At 32.9% G+C, this 18487-nt stretch overlaps 1 protein-coding gene across 1 annotated transcript in view; it reads right to left on the reverse strand.

Annotated features, from left to right (window-relative positions):
* PHIP (PHIP subunit of CUL4-Ring ligase complex) overlaps positions 1-18487 on the reverse strand; it is a 140615-nt gene that overhangs the window by 66873 nt on the left and 55255 nt on the right. Inside the window, 8 exon segments of the mRNA XM_017890728.1 lie at positions 3005-3139; positions 3556-3709; positions 4470-4568; positions 5274-5314; positions 5407-5507; positions 7014-7084; positions 13357-13457; positions 13763-13984. Of these exon segments, the coding sequence (XP_017746217.1) occupies positions 3005-3139; positions 3556-3709; positions 4470-4568; positions 5274-5314; positions 5407-5507; positions 7014-7084; positions 13357-13457; positions 13763-13984 (924 nt within the window).

Below are 18487 nucleotides of genomic sequence, written 5' to 3' on the forward strand. Positions count from 1 at the left end.
ACATTTCCATAATTGCATTAAATGCAGTAAAATGCTGATGAATACAAAATACTAAATTATATGTTACATGATTTCCATTATCTTTTGCAAAGATACTATAAATTTCCAATGGAAAATTCAATTATTATTCAAAAGCAGGAGAAATATTAAAGTATTCTTAAAATGTACTTGATAAAACCAGTATTTAAGAAATGTTATACATAAAACTGTTATTCTAAAGGTATAGTCTACATTTCTTATTTTCCAGCTATAGGTGGAATGGTGAGTTTACTTATCTGTTTTATCATCTTCAAGTTTTAACAGTCACATGAAATATTAATTGATCTTAACAATACTTCACATAACTTTCACCATTTCTAGTCAAAAAAGGAGTATTCCACCAGAATTATTCATCCTCTAATAGACCAAAGCACTATATATGACTAGACCCTTCACATGGTGCTCAAAAAATATTTACTAAACTGAACTTGTGATTACTACTACAACTTAACATCAGGGATTAAATTTGTATGCAATCAAGTATCGTGGTATTTTAGTAACTGAAAAACTTATTGATTAGCTACATAGAGCCAAACAGCTATAATTATGGCCAAAACTCAACATTCATGATAGCAAGCAGTGAGAACACAGGCCCTCCCTCGAATTGTTTTTTATTTTCTTAATAGCAATGCTGGATGCTTTATCTTCCATTTGTCCATAAATAAAACAAGCAATGAAAAGAACAAAAGAGTGAAGAGCAAAAAGAATTAGGGCTATTAGATAACTCATAAAAGACAGACAGGAAAAAAAATCAAGTTAAAGAGTAAGATGTCAAAAGATCCACTCAGATTTATTACCATTATGAAAACATTTCTTCATGGACATATTACTACCTGAGTATAGTTAAAAGTTAGCTATGCAATAATATTGACAAAAGCTCAAAAAGCCAAACATGACTAGATTTGAGTACAGCCAGAATCAATGGGTTTATGCTCCAAGGGCCCGTATAATAGCTGTGTGAACTCAGTAAATTTGGGCAAAGCACTTCATCTCTATAATGTACAGTTTCTCCATTCCTAAGACCAAGAGTAATAAAATCTATCTTGACCATCTTACAAGGTTTTCACGGGACCCAAAGGAGGTAAAATATGTGGGAGCATTTTGGAAACCATTAAACATCATACAAAAAAATTAAAGGTAGTATCTTTATTTTAATGAGATTAAGGGTGGCTCACTTTGTTTTTTCAAATGCAGGATACATTTTTTAGACTTTTGGTTTATGTTTTGCTCACTCTCTGCAATTCTATGAATACTATCCAATTCAACTTATTACATATACTTGTTTCTTCTGCCCTCTTTAGAGGTTTACCTATCTTTTATCCATAAAAAGAACCAGAAAATTATCCTCATCTAATACTCTTATTTAACAATAAACAATTTCTAAGGCAGTAATGTAACCAATTCCTCAGCTAATTTTCAAAAATATACAATATATTACGGCTGACTTCTACTCCTGGTTACATTACTAATTTTTAATGGTCTAAGGGCAAATCACTTAACTCTCAAGGTACTGCAGTTTTTATATCTACTGAAAACGTAGAATATTAGCATGACCAACTTACCTGATAAGGGAAAATTCACCTTTATAACTGAAAAGTTAAAGCAGTATTCAATTATGAGAGAAAAGTTTCCCTCCAAACAGCCTACCAATACAATAATGCCCTTTGGAAATGCAAAACTACTAAAATGAAGCCACTAGTATATGCATAGCCCACATATTTTTTTTTTAAGCTATAAAGACAAATTGAGAAATGACTAATTTCCTTATTCAACAGATATTCCAAAAAGGAGCAAATTAGAAACACAAGGATAGAAAAGAAGAAAATATTTTTTTTAGTAGCATATTTACCGGTGGCTTTTTAAAAAAATCTCAATACAATCACAAAGGAAATCCATCAATCACTAACAAGTGCACACCAAATAATTAACACTGTTTCCCAGAAATAGAGGGTTTCACAAACCTTATTTCTTACCTAACGTACACTAAGGCACAGCCTTAAAAATAGCTAAAGTTATTTCCCTCACTAAAAAATCTGCTATTATATCTGCTTACTCACGACATAGAAATAACTACTCTGATTCTCAATCAAGCATAGCATCACATCCAATTTTTTTCACAAACCATATTTCACAAATAACTGTTTTGTAAAATAATTTATTTGGCAAAATAATTCTGACCACATGTACTAACTGTATTGTTTTATGGTTCATTACTAAAGCTTTCTATAATTGGTTTTTAAAAAAAATTTAAACATGCTGAAATAGTGGAAAGAGTTTTTTTTCTTCTGTTCTTTGTTGAAAGGTATCTCTAATATACAGAAAGTAGACATAAAAAAATATGACTACACAAACTACAGTAGTTGAGGAGACCTTTATACTTCATACAGTAAGTGGAAACACTGCTCAGTAAGTTGTATGGGACATATTAAAACACTGTAATTCAAATACTCAGCAAATTATGTTAAAATCTAAGAAACAAAATGTGGAGAGAAAGGGGTATAAACTCAAATATTTAATATACTACCATTTGATTAAAAGCAAGAAATGCCTGATTCTTTGGCTTTAATTTTAAAATCAGTGTACTTGAGTCAAATTCTATTGTGCTAGAAGACTATTAAAGAAGTACAATAATACAATATAAGTATTTATTCATAATTTCTTCATATGGTTTTCCAAATATTTTTTCTTCTCTACATTGTATCTTCATACTTGTGAATTTCCAAAGTTTCACTGCTAAAACTGTATCAGTTCATCACAATATACAGGCACTGTAATATGCACAATTAATTTTCTTTTAAATTCAGCATGTCAATAAACGTGTGGAATAAATCATTCTTTATTGATGGGAATTTAAAGTCAAAATAATGAACCAATTTTAAATGGATTTCCTTTGTGATATGCAGAGTACCTTTGTCAAAAGTTCCCAAATCTTTAGCAGGTATAAAATGAAGAGAATGATAATTACCATATTGAAATAAGATCGTATTTTGACTCCTCTTGCCAGATCCCACACTATCACATTCCCATCATGACCAGCAGAAAAGAGAACTCTAGGATCGAATGGGTGTGGTTCAAGAACAAATACCTCATCTTCATGACCCTGGAATATTTTTGAAGTGTCAAGGAATCATAGATATTAAAAAAGAAAGAAAAACAAACATAATGAAATACCAATATGGCACTATTTCTAGAAATGGAGTTTTAAGAAGTATTAAATTGGCAAAACTATTCAAATTTGTCATATATAAATAATAATGAAACTGAGCTAATATCATTATCCAGGGCTTGGTGGATGGATCTTTTCATATTAAAAAAAAAACAGCAAATATCTACTATATATTTCCAAGCCAAACCTGTTTAACTGCATTATTAAAATTATTCAAAGTCACTCACAAAGCAGTTACCCCAGCAAGCAAGAAATTTTAGCTAACATAAAAGACTTTATTCCTCAATGAGAATGTTTCATTCTGTAGTCAGCTTCAGTTATATCAAATAAAGATTAGAATTTTTTCTCACCATCAGGACATGAATTAGTTGACCAGTGTAAGAATTCCAAACTTTCAGAGTCATGTTATTAACTGCAGTTATAACTGTATTGTCATGTCGATCCCAAGCTACCATAGTAACCTTCATTTTTGTGATTTTATCTTCTATTCCTTGAAGGTTTTGGCTGAAAGCAAGGAAGTATTTTACACTGACTATTAAAATACTGACACAACAAAAACCAAAACATATAATCTATAATTTGTATTTATATTCACTAACATAATAACTGTCACTTAACAGTAACTGAGAAGTGTGAATCAACATGGAATGAGGGTAAAAATCCCTGCACTGAGTCAGGAAATCCATGATTTCCAGAATTCTAGCACTTCGAAGCCATTAGTAACAGATGATCTTGCATAAATATCACTGCTATAACTCTATCTAGATCCAGGAATTGTGTGCCATGCTGCTCACTCTCCACCTTTTACTGTTGCTGTCATCCCCTGCTGACTGTTCTGCTTTCCATCTGAGATGACTACACACAAATACAAGTGGAGAAAAACATTAAAAGCAAAATAACAGTTACAACACGCAGTATAATTTATCTTGGCTGAAGAAACCATTGGACATAAAATACTGTCCCTCTGTGACAAATGAAACATAATATGTTCTGGTTTCTGAAAAAAATATTTAGAGTTAAAACTATTATTACAGTACTTTTATCATCCCCTTAAAAAAATTAATTCAGCAAATGTCCTCAAATGTGCCAATGAATCATTTCATAAAAATCTACACTGCTCATCTCCAATTGTACCTCTAGTTATTGCAGAAAAGTAGTAATTTTAACATGATATATAATTTTATAGGCTGAGAGTCACCAACCTGCACTATAATATACTTTAAATAATCAATATCTACAGAATATTTCAAATTTGACCTCTTACCCTGCTGGACGAGTAGCCATATCCAACAAAATGCTCTTCCATTCTCTTCGTTTAAATTGCCAAATACGTGCTGTCCCATCACGGCTCCCACTTACAAACCTATATTAAAAGGAATCAATCCCCCAAAGAGAAATCATACATGCTTTACCAAAAGCACTTTTCCTGAGATCTCATTTAAAAGACAGCATTCATCTTTACTTATGCAGCATTCTAGTAACTTCTGAAACTTTATGGGCTTTTTAGAATTTTATATGCAAACGTTCCAATTTTCATGGCTAGGTCACAAAAATAACATTTGCAAAAGTGATTCAAGGTCACTATGTACTACCCTAGAAATAAAATCGACATTTTCCAAGGAAAAAACAATGATTTTCTTCTCAATATTAAAGAATCTGACTTATTCTACTCAAGGTATTAGAAGTAGTTTTATTTCCTTTTATAACAAAGAACATGGGAAAATTTATACATCATCAATAAACAGGTCTGCCTCAAATATTATACTGTGACACATTTTCAATCTATACCAAAAGCTTCTCTACATTTTGAAACATATATGGAATATACAGGGTAAATTTAAAAAGCAGTTATTACGAAAAGTGTCCAAGGATACTAACATTATTACAAACAAGATAAAGACATGTGCCTATGCATATGAAGGCTTTATTCACTTTTAAGTATAACTGGTCAAGATCTTTATTTTAGGTAGGTGATCATTTCCCATACAACTTCAAATAAAATCTGATGACTAAAATTGTCTTTATTTCATAATTTTAAAATTAGAATTAAATTAGACAAATATTTTACCTGTTACTAGTGTTGGAAAACTGGATACTGTCAACTTTGTCCTATATATAAACAAATAAAAAAGTGGGTGCTGAATATAAACTCTTAGACTCACATAAATTATTCTCATCTAATTCTTTTCACCAATACTTACAGTATGAAACTCCAATTCTGATATTTTCTCTGGCTGACCTGATCCAAAAAAATAAACCCGAATAATATGATCTGTGCTTCCCGTCGCCAGAAACATTCCACCTATGAAGAATAACAGCAATTATTTAGAAGTAAAACATAACTTCAAAATCTCTGAAAATTAGAAAATAATATGTAAGCAAAATTACAATATATACTGAATTAATATTTTACTCCAAAACCATTCACATTTATCCTAAATATATAACACATCTAACTGGAATTTAAGAAAGAAGTTTATGAATATATCTTTGACTAGAATGAATTTTTCAGTATTCCCAGAAGTAAAGCTTTGCTCAAAAAATAATTTCACTAAGTGATTATATAACCATACCATGGTAAAATTATCTGTCATCTTCACTAGAAAATATTTCTCTTGCAATTCTGCTGAAATTTTTCTCTTGTCTTATTTCCCATGTGTCAAAATCTTATCAAACTTTTAAGGTCAACTCCCTCAGTAACTTTTCTTTACAAAGTTTGCAATCAAAGGAGGTTGCTCTCTTTAGAACTCCCCTAGGACTTTGTTTTGTAGCATATTTATTCTATCTTGCATTACAGTTACTTGTATGTGCAGTGTACTCAAGAGTAACACTCTTCCACAGTATTGAAAATAATACTTGTATATAATAAAATATTTAAGTACTTTTGCTAAATGATCTACCCACTAACTCCTTAAAAACATCAAATTGTCTTTGAAAAAGGAGTAAAAATTCAGAGTATTCTGGATGCATGTATGATGCCTATATTTGTGTGATTACTACACGGAACACTGAATCCATGGCAGTGGCACTGGACATCTAGAAATTAGAAAATGAACATGTTTGGGATATTAGTATGGCAAAAACAGACTCACTTCACCAGTTTGCTATCCCTTATCTCAGGTAATATTCCTATCCACAATTATAAAATAAGCAGAAAAAGTAAAACTGAAAATAAAGGTAGGAGGAACAGGTATTAGACACAATTTGGATCTACTCATGTTTCATTTAATTTTCTTGTCAATTTACTACAAATAACCAGGTTTTTTTTAATAACTTGTTTAAAAACACCCTAACATCCATTCAAAATGCTGCTGCATAAACACAAATCTGAATTGGAATCTTAGCACTGCTATACAATCATTTTTTAAAGTGCAAATAAGAACAATATGCAGCGAATGAATTGATAAAGATGTACAAATACGAATCAAATGTATTTTACTTAACTATAGAATACCTTCAAAATCCATGAAAACATAAACCTGATTTAAAATACTGTTTTTACAATGAAACAAGTATTTAAACATTCATTCTTTAACAGGGTCGATTTTGAAACTATTCTCTCCTACTAGAACATTATAGTCTTCTTAAAGAAAAACATTAGTCATGTGATTCTATAAACTAAACTCTTGCATAACTGAAATACTTCTAAGCTAGTTTATATGATTCTTGGTTACTCACTAGCTCTGGCATATGTATAAGAACATGATTTATAATACAACAGTAAATATTTTCCTAAATATTATGCGCTCCACTAGAAGGTTTCCAAATGAACAACTTTAAGTGGAAAATTAGAATGGGGGAAACTTACCAGCACTAAAAGAAGAACAGATCATTTGAACTCCAGGCCGAGGGCGCTCTGTAAATTTTGCAGGTCTTGGGCTGTAACACAAAAAATAAACAATTAAAAATATCCTAAAGGAACCAGTAGCACCAGAAATAATCTGTTTCAAAAAATAATCCCAGAAGGGCAAAATTAAGTAAGAAGCAACAGATGGCTCCCTTCCTAAAAACAACTTAGAAATCATTATGTGTCATAAATCCGCAGATCTTGTAGAAATTCGAGATACAGATTTTGTAGGACCTCCTGATTATACAACAATACGTACATGGAACAATCCCAAAGTCACTGTCACACCAGACATGCAGTTACTAGTTACACTTACTTCTAATCAAATTTAACATGTTCTCAGTTTTTTATACAGAACAGCAACGTACAAACATGTAAGGAACAAAGCTATTCACAAACATGAATACAGTAGCAAAATAGGTGCTGTCTGTGCCTTATGTATATCATCAATAACTAAACTTTTTCAGTATTTTACATTTTTAATTAAACTTCTCCCTTCTTTGACCTACTAATGTGATAAAACATGTCCTTTAGGACCCCAAAAAGTAGGAATATTACATTTGTCCTAGTGAAAATCTGAAGATAATGTGACTCTTACATCAACTATAATGAATGCTCATTCAAAATAGCAGTCTACAGAAAATAGGTTACACTCACTGTATTTATATGAATTACATAACTGTATTACAGATTACGTTTTATATCAATACTATTGATATTAAATGTTTAATGTTACAGTCAACCAATTAGAGAAAATGAAGATTTTTATCATAATACCAGCTCTAATACATTTAACAATGTGTATGTAATGTTCCAATATACTGATTATATTTGAAGCCCTACTTACTGTACATTTTGGCATAGTTCTTCTACACCATTTGAGGAAATGCAAAAATAATTAGAGCCTTAAGCGTATATAACTTTCAGAATCCATAACAAATTTAGAGCAGTTTTAGTTTTGTGATCATTTACGGGAAAAAAGTATATACATGAAACATTTCTGAGCTATAGGTTGGTGCAAAATAACTGCAATTTTGCCATGTTTAAAAAAGGTTTTACCATTAAAATAATGGCAAAAACTGCAATTACTTTTGTACCAATCTAATACATATTCTGAGCAATGAGAATTACCTTTTTTTACTGACACAGAATGCAACAAAATGTTAAGAATTTAAAAAGTAAGTTTGTAAATAGTTTTACATTAGTATTTACAACAAATTCTATTAATATTCACAGGCTCTAATATAACAGCTGAGCAAAACAAATATCATTTAGAGAGACAGATATTAGAATATTCTTAAAACCTAAACGTTTATTCAGAGCAAAATTAATTGTAATTTAAGTAAATTAATCTGAATTATGAAGACAACTAAATACATTGCTTTCATTACTATCTTAAGGATTGTAGCTCTAGATTTTTGTTAATTTTTGGTACATCTGCTCACATAAGCTCCAAGCAACCATTTACCTGAAACTCATTACAAAAATATGCAAATAGTTTTAGAGAGTACCATTTTTTAAAAGACTTTTATTTTAGAAAGGAAATCAGTATATGGAAGAGATATCTGCACTCCCATGTTTGTTGTAACACTGTTCACAATAGCAAAGACTTGTGTTTTTTTTTTTTTTGTTAGACAGAGTCTCACTCTGTGGCCCAGGCTGGAGTGCAGCAGTGCAATCTCAGCTCATTGCAACCTCTGCCTCCCGGGTTCAAGTGATTCTCCTGCCTCAATTAAAAATTTTTTAAGTTAAATTACAGCCAAATGACAAAAGCAATGAAATTATATTTTAAAATATTAAATTAGTGTGACAATGTAAGTAATTATGTGTTTAATTTGTTTACTTGTTTAGGTTTAAAGCAAATCAGTAAGTTTAGTTTAATGGAAAATATAATATGCACACATAGACGCTTTGGAACCTGATGGACCACCATTTGAGTCTTTGTCATTGTTAATGTTACTTATTTTTAGACACTTTTTTTAGACACTTCTCTTTACACACTGGTGAATTATTTTGATTAACCAATCAATTTAATAAAGCATTACAAGTTACTTTCTTATTGGAGACAGAGTCTCATTCTGTCACCCAGGATGAAGTGCAGTGACACTATCTCAGCTCACTACAACCTCTGCCTCCCAGGTTCAAGTGATTCTCATGCCTCAGCCTCCCAAGTAGCTGGGATTACGGGTGTGCACCACCATGCCGGGCTAATTCTTATATTTTTAGTAGAGACAGGAGTTTTACCATGTTGTCCAGGCTGGTCTCAAACTCCTGACCTCAGGTCATCTGCCCACCTTGGCCTCCCAAAGTGCTGGGATTACAGGCATGAGACAACACGCCCAGCCATAAGAGCGAAGATTTGGAAGCAACCACAGGGTCCAACAACAGATGAATGGATAAAGAAAATGTGGTACTTATACACAATGGGGTAGTATTCAGCCATAAAAAAGAATGAAATCTTGTCATTCGTAACAACACAGATGGAACTGAAGGTTATTATGCTAAGTGAAATAAGGCAGGCACAGAAAGACAAACATCACATGTTCTCACTTATTTTTGGGATCTACAAATCAAAACGGTTGAATTCATGAGATCGTAGAGGATGGCTACTATAGACTGGGAAAGGTAGTGGGAGGAAGAGGAGGGAGGTGGGGATGGTTAATGAGCACAAAACTAATAGAATGAATGAATAAGGCCTAGTATTTGATAGCACAGCAGGTGACTACAATCAACAAGTTATACATTTTTAAATGACTAAAGGAGTATAATTGGATAGTTTGTAACACAAAGGATAAATGCTTGAAGGGATGGATACCCTCTTTAACACCATGTGATTATTATGCATTGCATATCTGTATCAAAAGATCTCATGTACCCCATAAATATATACACCTATGTACCCACAAAACTAACATTGAAAATAAAGATTTTATATTTTAAAGAGAAAAAACAAGTAAGTGGGTACCCATAATTTGTTTTTAGATGCACTATTTGAGGAAACATTTTTTAAAAGGGCCTTGGGCCGAGTTCAGTTTCTAGGTCTATCACTTATCAAGTGTGTGACCTTAGGCCAAGTTATCATTTCTGTACCTCAGTCTCCTCATCTGTAAAACAGGAGTAATTAACAGAACCTATCTCAGAGTTGCTGGGAGAATTAAATAAGTGTGATTCATGTAAAGTGCTTAGTATAGTGTCCAATATGTTCAATAAATACTAGTATTTTTATTAGGGTCAACAAGTTCTAGCCAATCCTTCAATGACTAACTGCCATTTAGTTTGGCACAGTGGTTAAAAGGGGTTTCTCATATTATACCTCTAGTAGTATTTAAATCCTGGCTCCAGTACCACCTGCTAACAATGTAACCTGCTGCGCCCCAGTTTTTTCCCTTATCTGCCCCCAGAGATAATAACTGTACCTTTCTCAAAGGGTTATTATAGGGATTGAGATAACAAATGTGAAATGCTTAGTACTAGCTTGGCGGACTAAGTGCCTAATAATCACCAATAAAAATTCATAATTATCATATTATATGCCTATTTTAGGATTCCTAGTCTCTTTACACCTAAGTCTAAATATACTTGGATAGCTTCCTCCTACCCAGAGACCTCTGGGGCTAGCTTATGGTTCAATTAGCCACTTCGACTACCCATTTAAGAAACAGCATCTTTACTGGTGAGTTGGTAATATACACATACAAGTGAATGTATAAAGATATTTGAGTTCCCAAAGTTGAACTCATTCATTCAACTAATGCAGATGCTGGGTTTCTAAAGTCATTTCCCCCAGCAGATTATACAAAAGCATTATAGCTTAAATACAGTTTTTGCCTTTATTAATTAAATCCTATGTGACATAAACACAGTAGAAATCTATATCCTGTCAAATTTTTGGCAGTTTTCAACTATGTGTAAATACATAAAGAGAATACGTGTTTCAAGGCTTATATCTAAAGAGGAATGGATTGTTCTTATTTTTATATTTTTAATGAGACAGGATCTTGGCCCTGTCGCCGAGGCTACAGTATAGTGGTGTGATCACAGCTCATTTCAGCCTCCAACTCCTGGGCTCAAGCAAGCCTCTCACCTCAGTCCCGAGTAGCTGGGACTGTAAGTGTGCACCACCATGTCTGGTGTTTGTTGTTGTTGTTTGTTTGTTTGTTTGTTTGAATTTTTGTAGAGAAAAGATCTTGCTCTGTTACTTAGGCTGGTCTCAAAGTTCTGAACTCAAGTGATCCTCCTTCCTTGACCTCCCAAAGTCCTGGAATTACAGGTATGAGCCACCGTGCCCAGCCACATTACTCATTCTTACGCCTGAACTCTGAATTTAAAAATTTTAAGGGACAATTTTAATACCAAATAGGAAAGAATATTACTTATAAACAACCAGAAAAAACTTTAAAGTCCAAAAATAAAAAAAACTGCTAAGCTGTATACAACAGCTCTATGGAACACAATGCAAATTATTAAAATAAATATAAATATCTATGGTAAAATATTAAGAAAAAACAAAATTATATATATTTTCCTAATTATATCTATATAAAAACATTCATGGAGAAAAAATACTGTATTAGGGTAGTGGTTTATATGTGATTCTACATAAAGGTTCTGAAAAAAATCACTTATATGGAAAAGCTCACTTCTCAAGCATCCAGAAACATGAAATGTTATTGTACTTAGCAATATAATCCTCAAGAAGCATAAATAAGGTGTGAGTTTAATTCTGTAAAACATTTTCTGTTCCTATCCCAATTTGAACATTGCTAATCACTTTTTCTTCTCTAAAACAATAAGATAGGAAAAGAGAAAGGTATCCCAATCAGGTCCACAAGGAGGTTAAAAATATATATAAGAAAACAACAATGAACAATTAACTATTGCTATTGTCCCTATACATCAGTAAAATATTTCAACTTTTATCTATCGATAAAGAGTTTAAATACGAGGGATGCAACTGAAGTGAAGTCAACTTGCTTTGTCCAAAGAATCATGTTTTAAATCACAATCTTTTTTCAAACGAAGTAGTTTTATTATGTTACTTGAGCTACCATGGCCCCAAGCTGCCATAAAACCACTCTACAAGAATGTTCATACACATGAAATTAAAGAAGCAGGCATTGCATTACAATCATCTAAACGGTATTGTTTTTAAAATAATAAAGGCATGCATATTTTATTAAATAACTTGGGTTGGCAATTTATACATAGAAGTCAGAGATAATTATTGAGATATACTTTCTAATCTGAATGACTTTCTACCTCGAGTGGCAGAAATGGCCATTTCAACACTGTGAAATCAACTGCATACACTACTTCCTTGTTCAAAGACTACCCATGGAGCAAATACACTATTTCCTCTCCCCACTACATCCACTTAAAAGATATGGTATAGAGGCCAGGTATGGTGGCTCACGAAACCCCATCTCTACTAAAAATACAAAAAACTTAGCCGGGCGTGGTGGCGGGTGCCTGTAGTCCCACCTACTTGGGAGGCTAAGGCAGGAGAATGGTGTGAACTCGGGAGGCGGAGCTTACAGTGAGCTGAGGCAGTAAGCTGAGACACAGAGCGAGACTCCACCTCAAAAATAAATAAACAAACAAACAAACAAATAAAAGATATGGTATAGAAAGCATCAAAGGACAGAGAAGTGCCCTAATCCTGGCCTTGCCCATTTTTAAGCATTGTTTTAACTATGGGAAAGTCATTCAATCTTTTCAGTGCCCTTAATCAAAAGATAATACTATCCAACCAACTTGTTTTGATAAATCAAAGTATTAACATGGGAGACTGCACAAACGCAAAATGCTATTATGGGGAGGGAGCGGAATACATCTATCTACCTTGATGCAGTTTAGTGAAACTTCAGTGATTCTGTCTCCCTTTGTTTTCCTAGATCTAAAATAAAATCTCAAGTTTATAGGTTCAGTAGCATCAATTATTAAAATTATTTTAAAGAACAGCATTAGAAATTCTTAAGATTATGTTCTCAGCATCAAAAGCAGCTATTAAAATATGCAGCACATAGAAAGGAGTGGTAATAAAACAGGTAAATTCTGAAGGAAAGAGCTATGATTAGGATAAAGAGGAAAAAAAAAAACATGTGAACATGAGAAAACTTTATTTGAAACATAGAAAAGGGAGAGGCATAAAACAAAACAGGTTAGTAAAGAGCCAAAAGAGGACTTCTATTATTTACTCAAGGAGAAAAAGTAAATGTATTCCCACTGTCGACTACTTCATACTTTCGCAAATCCACTCATTAAATTAAACACATTTATTCTATGAAATAAAATAGAAACTGACTTTATTTTAAGGGTTCCAGCATCCCAGAGCCAAAAACAAATAGTGCCATCTGCCCCAGTAGAAGATAGATATCTCTTTGAGCCACTGCACAATGGTGAGAACTGAAAAGACAATCACAGAAAAAAAATCTTTACAAGAGTGACACAGTACAAATAAAATCTACTTTTTGCCATACAAATAGCAACTAACAGAAACAGTTAGAAAATGGCAAGAATTTACCAAGGTTATATTACTTAAAGTCCATATATTTATAAAGAAAGCAGTCTTCATTTTAGTTGGCCTTATATACTGGATTATAAAAGTGATTATAAAAGTAACTTCTTAAAATTTAATAACCAAAAGTGACTTCATTAAATTTACTTTACATTATAACAACAAAAAAATGTATAGGGATTAAGACAATTACCTGTAGTGATGTAATAGATGCACTATGGCCCTGAAGAACAGCCAAAGGTGCACAGGTTCGAAGACACCAGACTCGGATCATTTTATCACAACTTCCAGCTGCTATCATGGTATTCTCATAGTTTACAGCCATGTCTGATATTTCAGCAGCATGTCCTCTTAAGGTAGCTAATAACCTCCCATCATCTGTTGCCCATATTTTCACAAGACAGTCATCAGAACCCTTAAAGTAAGAATGGATATTAATAGCATTAACCCTATACATTTTAATTCAAAATCTTAACACTAATAAATCATATCTGTTATGTCCACTTCGGAACAAGTATCTTTTAAATACCAAAAGTGTTAAATATTTGTGTTAGGAATTTTCCTCTACACAAAGCTCTTTATTAAATTAAATCACTGAAAAAGAGCACTTGTGTACTCACCAGCAAATAAGAGAAGTGGAATACTGACGATAATTAATATTTACCTTTGGTTCCCTATCTACTATCAAAGTACCCTCAATGTGGATTTCTGTAAAAGAATTTGAAATCCTGAAGTAAAAAATATATATATATATATAGTTGCAAAACAAATGCAAGATACAATGGTGACTAATATTATCTATTTTGTTTTGTAATACAAAACTAAAAATAAGCTTGTTTGGGGCTTTTTCTCTCAGGAAGCTAGGAGTTTCCTATCACTGATCTTCAGCTGAAAACATGACATCATCTATCAGAAAAAAAATTAACCTTATCTGTATGAAGTCAATAAAAATGCATAAATTACTTGTTTACTCTGCCATAGTAGTGTAAGTCCAGAAAGAAATTGTAAAGGATATGGAGTTTCCTATGAATACCTATATTGACAAATGAACATTCCGATTTTATATAGCCAAAATAGAGATAGAACATTTAGACTTTTTTATTATAAACATTTTAAATATATAAGAAAGTAGAAACAATAGTGTCGTTAATCCCCATATATCTACTTCCCAGATTCAAAACTTAATTTTTTGCCACATTTTCTAGTCTTTAACACAAGGTTAAAAGAGAAAACACACACTCTTGCAAAATTACTGAATATTTTACGGGATACAGTTTTACTAAGGGTTCATGTTAGAATGCTTAACGACCTTCCAATCTAATTCTTAAAGAAACACCTTCATATCTGACATTAGAAAGAACTCAAAAGGACCTACAGAGGCATATAATTCAGACAACTTTCTGCATCATACTGACGATAAATATAACATACAAATGTTTCCAAACACTGTATCAACAGAATATGTTAAATGTTGTATCTTAAATCCGACTCCGCCAATGCTACCTAAAACACCCCCCAATTAACTATAAAACCAGTTCTTCTGACTGAGTTCTTCATCTACAAAATAAGGAGGCTAAATTGAATGGTCTTTAAAGTTCCCTATACCTTTAAAATTAAGTGATTCATGCATTCATTTATCTCTTTGCCTTGTGATTATGTGACAACCACTAAAGATATAAGAATGAGATATAAAGACACAGTATTCTTGTCCTTGTGAAGCAAGACAGAAGAATGTAAATGTAATAATGTACTATATATTATATAGGACATATAAACACTTATATGTCCTAAGTGTTTAACCACTGTTAATCAGCAAAGATTCAAACAAGGAAACAGTCTACTTTTCCTGAGAAGATGGAGAGGTACAGTGTGGAAAGGAACCCAGAAGCGGTGATGCTTGAATAGAGTCTCACGCAAGAAGAGGCAATGTAATGTAACGGCTTAGAGGAGAGCCTCCAGGGTCAAATGTATGACTGGACATGTTACATATACTTCTTGTGCCTCAGATTTCTCATCTATGCCTACCTCATAGGATTGTCACAAAACTAAATGAGAGTGAAGAGATAAGACAGCGTCTGACACATGGTTACAGCTTTATCTTCTAACACTACTTTTGCTGCCGACAGTATTCATATTCTTATTACTTTAAAAAGAGCATTCCATAATGCGACTATAAACTATGGTCAAAGGCATGAAAATGTGAAACAATGTGAGTAGTTCATAGAACTGCAAGCAGCCTGCAAGGTTATTTACAGTGTGAGATGAAGGCATACGGATGAAAAAGTAAGAAAAATTTGTGAAAGGCCTTTTATGGTTTACTAAGTCGTGTGTAATGAGGGTCACTGAAGATATCAAACAGGTGAGTATCGGTCATATTCGTGTTTTCTAAAGATCATCCTGGCATCAGTGTGAATTAGGATAGAAAGTAGGAGACCAGTTGAAAGTTGTTAAAAGAGTATGGTCAGGAGAGAATGAGTGGTAACACAAATTATTATAGCAAAAAAGAATAATCAAAGACATGGTTGTAACAGCTGTTTGGGGAATAAAAGGGATAAGGAACATATCACTGATTATCTGTTGGAAGTGAAGGAAGAGCTGTAGCAGACTATGACTCCCAGAAAGCTGGTCTATACCACCACCTGGCACATGGGAAACACATTAGGGATTTGCTGAGTAAAAAAACGCTTTAGGGCACTCATTCAAATTAAATTCTCTAAATTTCACAAACTGAATCAATGTGTTCACTACATTTGATTATCTTCCCAAAACTGAAGCAATATTTGGTTCTCAACTGCATTCAGTACAGAAAGAATTTTAAGTACACTACAGTAGGTAGACTATATAACAAAAGTAAAATCATGACATCATGTTACCTTCAAATACCAATACAATTCATATCATTCTTATGAATCTTTGAATGTGTTTTACATTTCACTATAAAGGTGCTTCATGTATTTTCATGTTAACAAATAAAACACCACAGTCTTTTGACCAAAATGTCAGTTTTAATAAAAGGAACAACGGCAATCTGTGACCTAAAATTAACCTCCAGTGACTTTCATCAATTAAAATGTAACAGGAAGTCCCACTATATTCCTACTGGGTTTATCATTTAGTTATCTTACCAATTCAGTATTGCTTGATTAAATCTGCTCTTTTTAGACAAGTGCTGAAACAAACAAAAATACATATTCTTCCCTCTGAGTGCGTATTATCTCAATTAACCTTTCTTTTCTTCCATCAAATTGCCAGAGAGAAATTTTGACCATCCTTTCACAAAATCTCTCTCCATTATCCTCTTCCATGACCCACAGAAGTTTGCTGCCCCTACCCCTAATTCCACCACCCAGGACTGCTGGAAGATTTTCAAACAGAATTCTCAGCATTCTTAAGCAATTTCTATCTCATATATCATCACTTGTGATAATTAATTCACCTTTATGGAAATTTGAAACAAAAGATAATCTGAGCACAAATTCAATAAATTAAGATGACTATACAATATACAAGTACTCAAAAATAATTGACTAAAAGAACTGCAGAGGAAAATTAAATGTATTGGGAAAATGTTTAAAGTACTATAAATGTGTTTTATTTTATTATTTATATACTTCTTTGTTTAGTTTGAGACAGTCTTACTCTGTTACCCTGGCTGGAGTACAGTGACATGATCATGGCTCACTGTAACCTCCACCTCCCAGGTTCAAGTGGTTCTCATGCCTCAGCCTTCTGAGTAGCTGGGATTACAGATGTGCACCCCTACACCCAGTTAATTTCTGTATCTTTACTAGAGATGGGGTTTCGCCCTGGTGACCAGGCTGGTCTCGAACTCCTGGCCTCAAGTAATCCACCCACCTTGGCCTCCCAAAGTGCTGGGATTACAGGCTATAAATGTGTTTTAAATAAATGAAGAAGAATGAATTAAAAATTCATAAATATCATTATTTTTAAAAAGACCAAAACGTCTAACATAAATTGAACAGATACACTCTCTTTTCCATAAGCCTACCTCTAGTTCCACAAATGTCACTAAGATCAACAAGCCAAAAAGTAAGATATTATAGTCTTTCAGCCAAAGAAAAATAAAATGTTAAAGCCAAGTTATGGATATTAAAAACAATGGTATGTAAACGGTGAAAAGGGGCCATGACATAAGATACACCTCTTCTAAGGTGTATGAAGGAAAAAGAAGTAGCGAGAGATCATGTAACCTCAGCAAAAACAAAACAAAAAAAAAATCAGAGGATTAAAAGTGAGAGGGAGAGAACAACAGAATGAACTAAAAAAGTAAAGAAAGTTTGGAAATGCAGTGAAATAAAAGCAGCAAGAAAGGTGGAAAAATTCTGCAAGCAACAATTAAAAGACCTGCTAAATTGAAATAGCATGATGTTAGAAATACCTCAACTGACATAGTTTTTTTTTTCAGCAAAGCTCCAATACCCAGGGGAAAACAAAGTAGTCATTTCTTTTCAGTAACATCTCAATGTTGCTGGGGATTGCTGCTCGGGCTGGGAATTGGCAAATTATGAAAACTTAAAAGTCCAAAGTATAAGTGAAAATAAGTGATTAAGCTGGAAATGTTTTACCTAAGAATGACAATTGAGTTTTAAATGCCTGTTTAAGAGTTTGTATTTAACCTGCTCAGGTAGTCACCAGGCAATTTGTTAGCAGGCAAGACATGGTCACTATAGTATTTTAGCCAGATCCCGCTAGTGTCTATGTGAGTAATACATCTGAAGCTACAAGAAGAGGTTTAGATTAGAGATAGAGATCTGGGTGTTATCAGTTTATACCATAGTAGTCAAAACAATGATAGCAGACGAGATTGTCCAGAGAGAGTACTTAGTGTAGATTTTTTATCTGGAAAACTATGAACAGGTTTTAAGAAATCCATGGGGTGGGCACAAAATTTAAAATT

The sequence above is a fragment of the Rhinopithecus bieti genome, unplaced genomic scaffold (assembly GCF_001698545.2).
Source record: "Rhinopithecus bieti isolate Rb0 unplaced genomic scaffold, ASM169854v2 scaffold_20307, whole genome shotgun sequence".
NCBI lineage: Eukaryota > Metazoa > Chordata > Mammalia > Primates > Cercopithecidae > Rhinopithecus > Rhinopithecus bieti.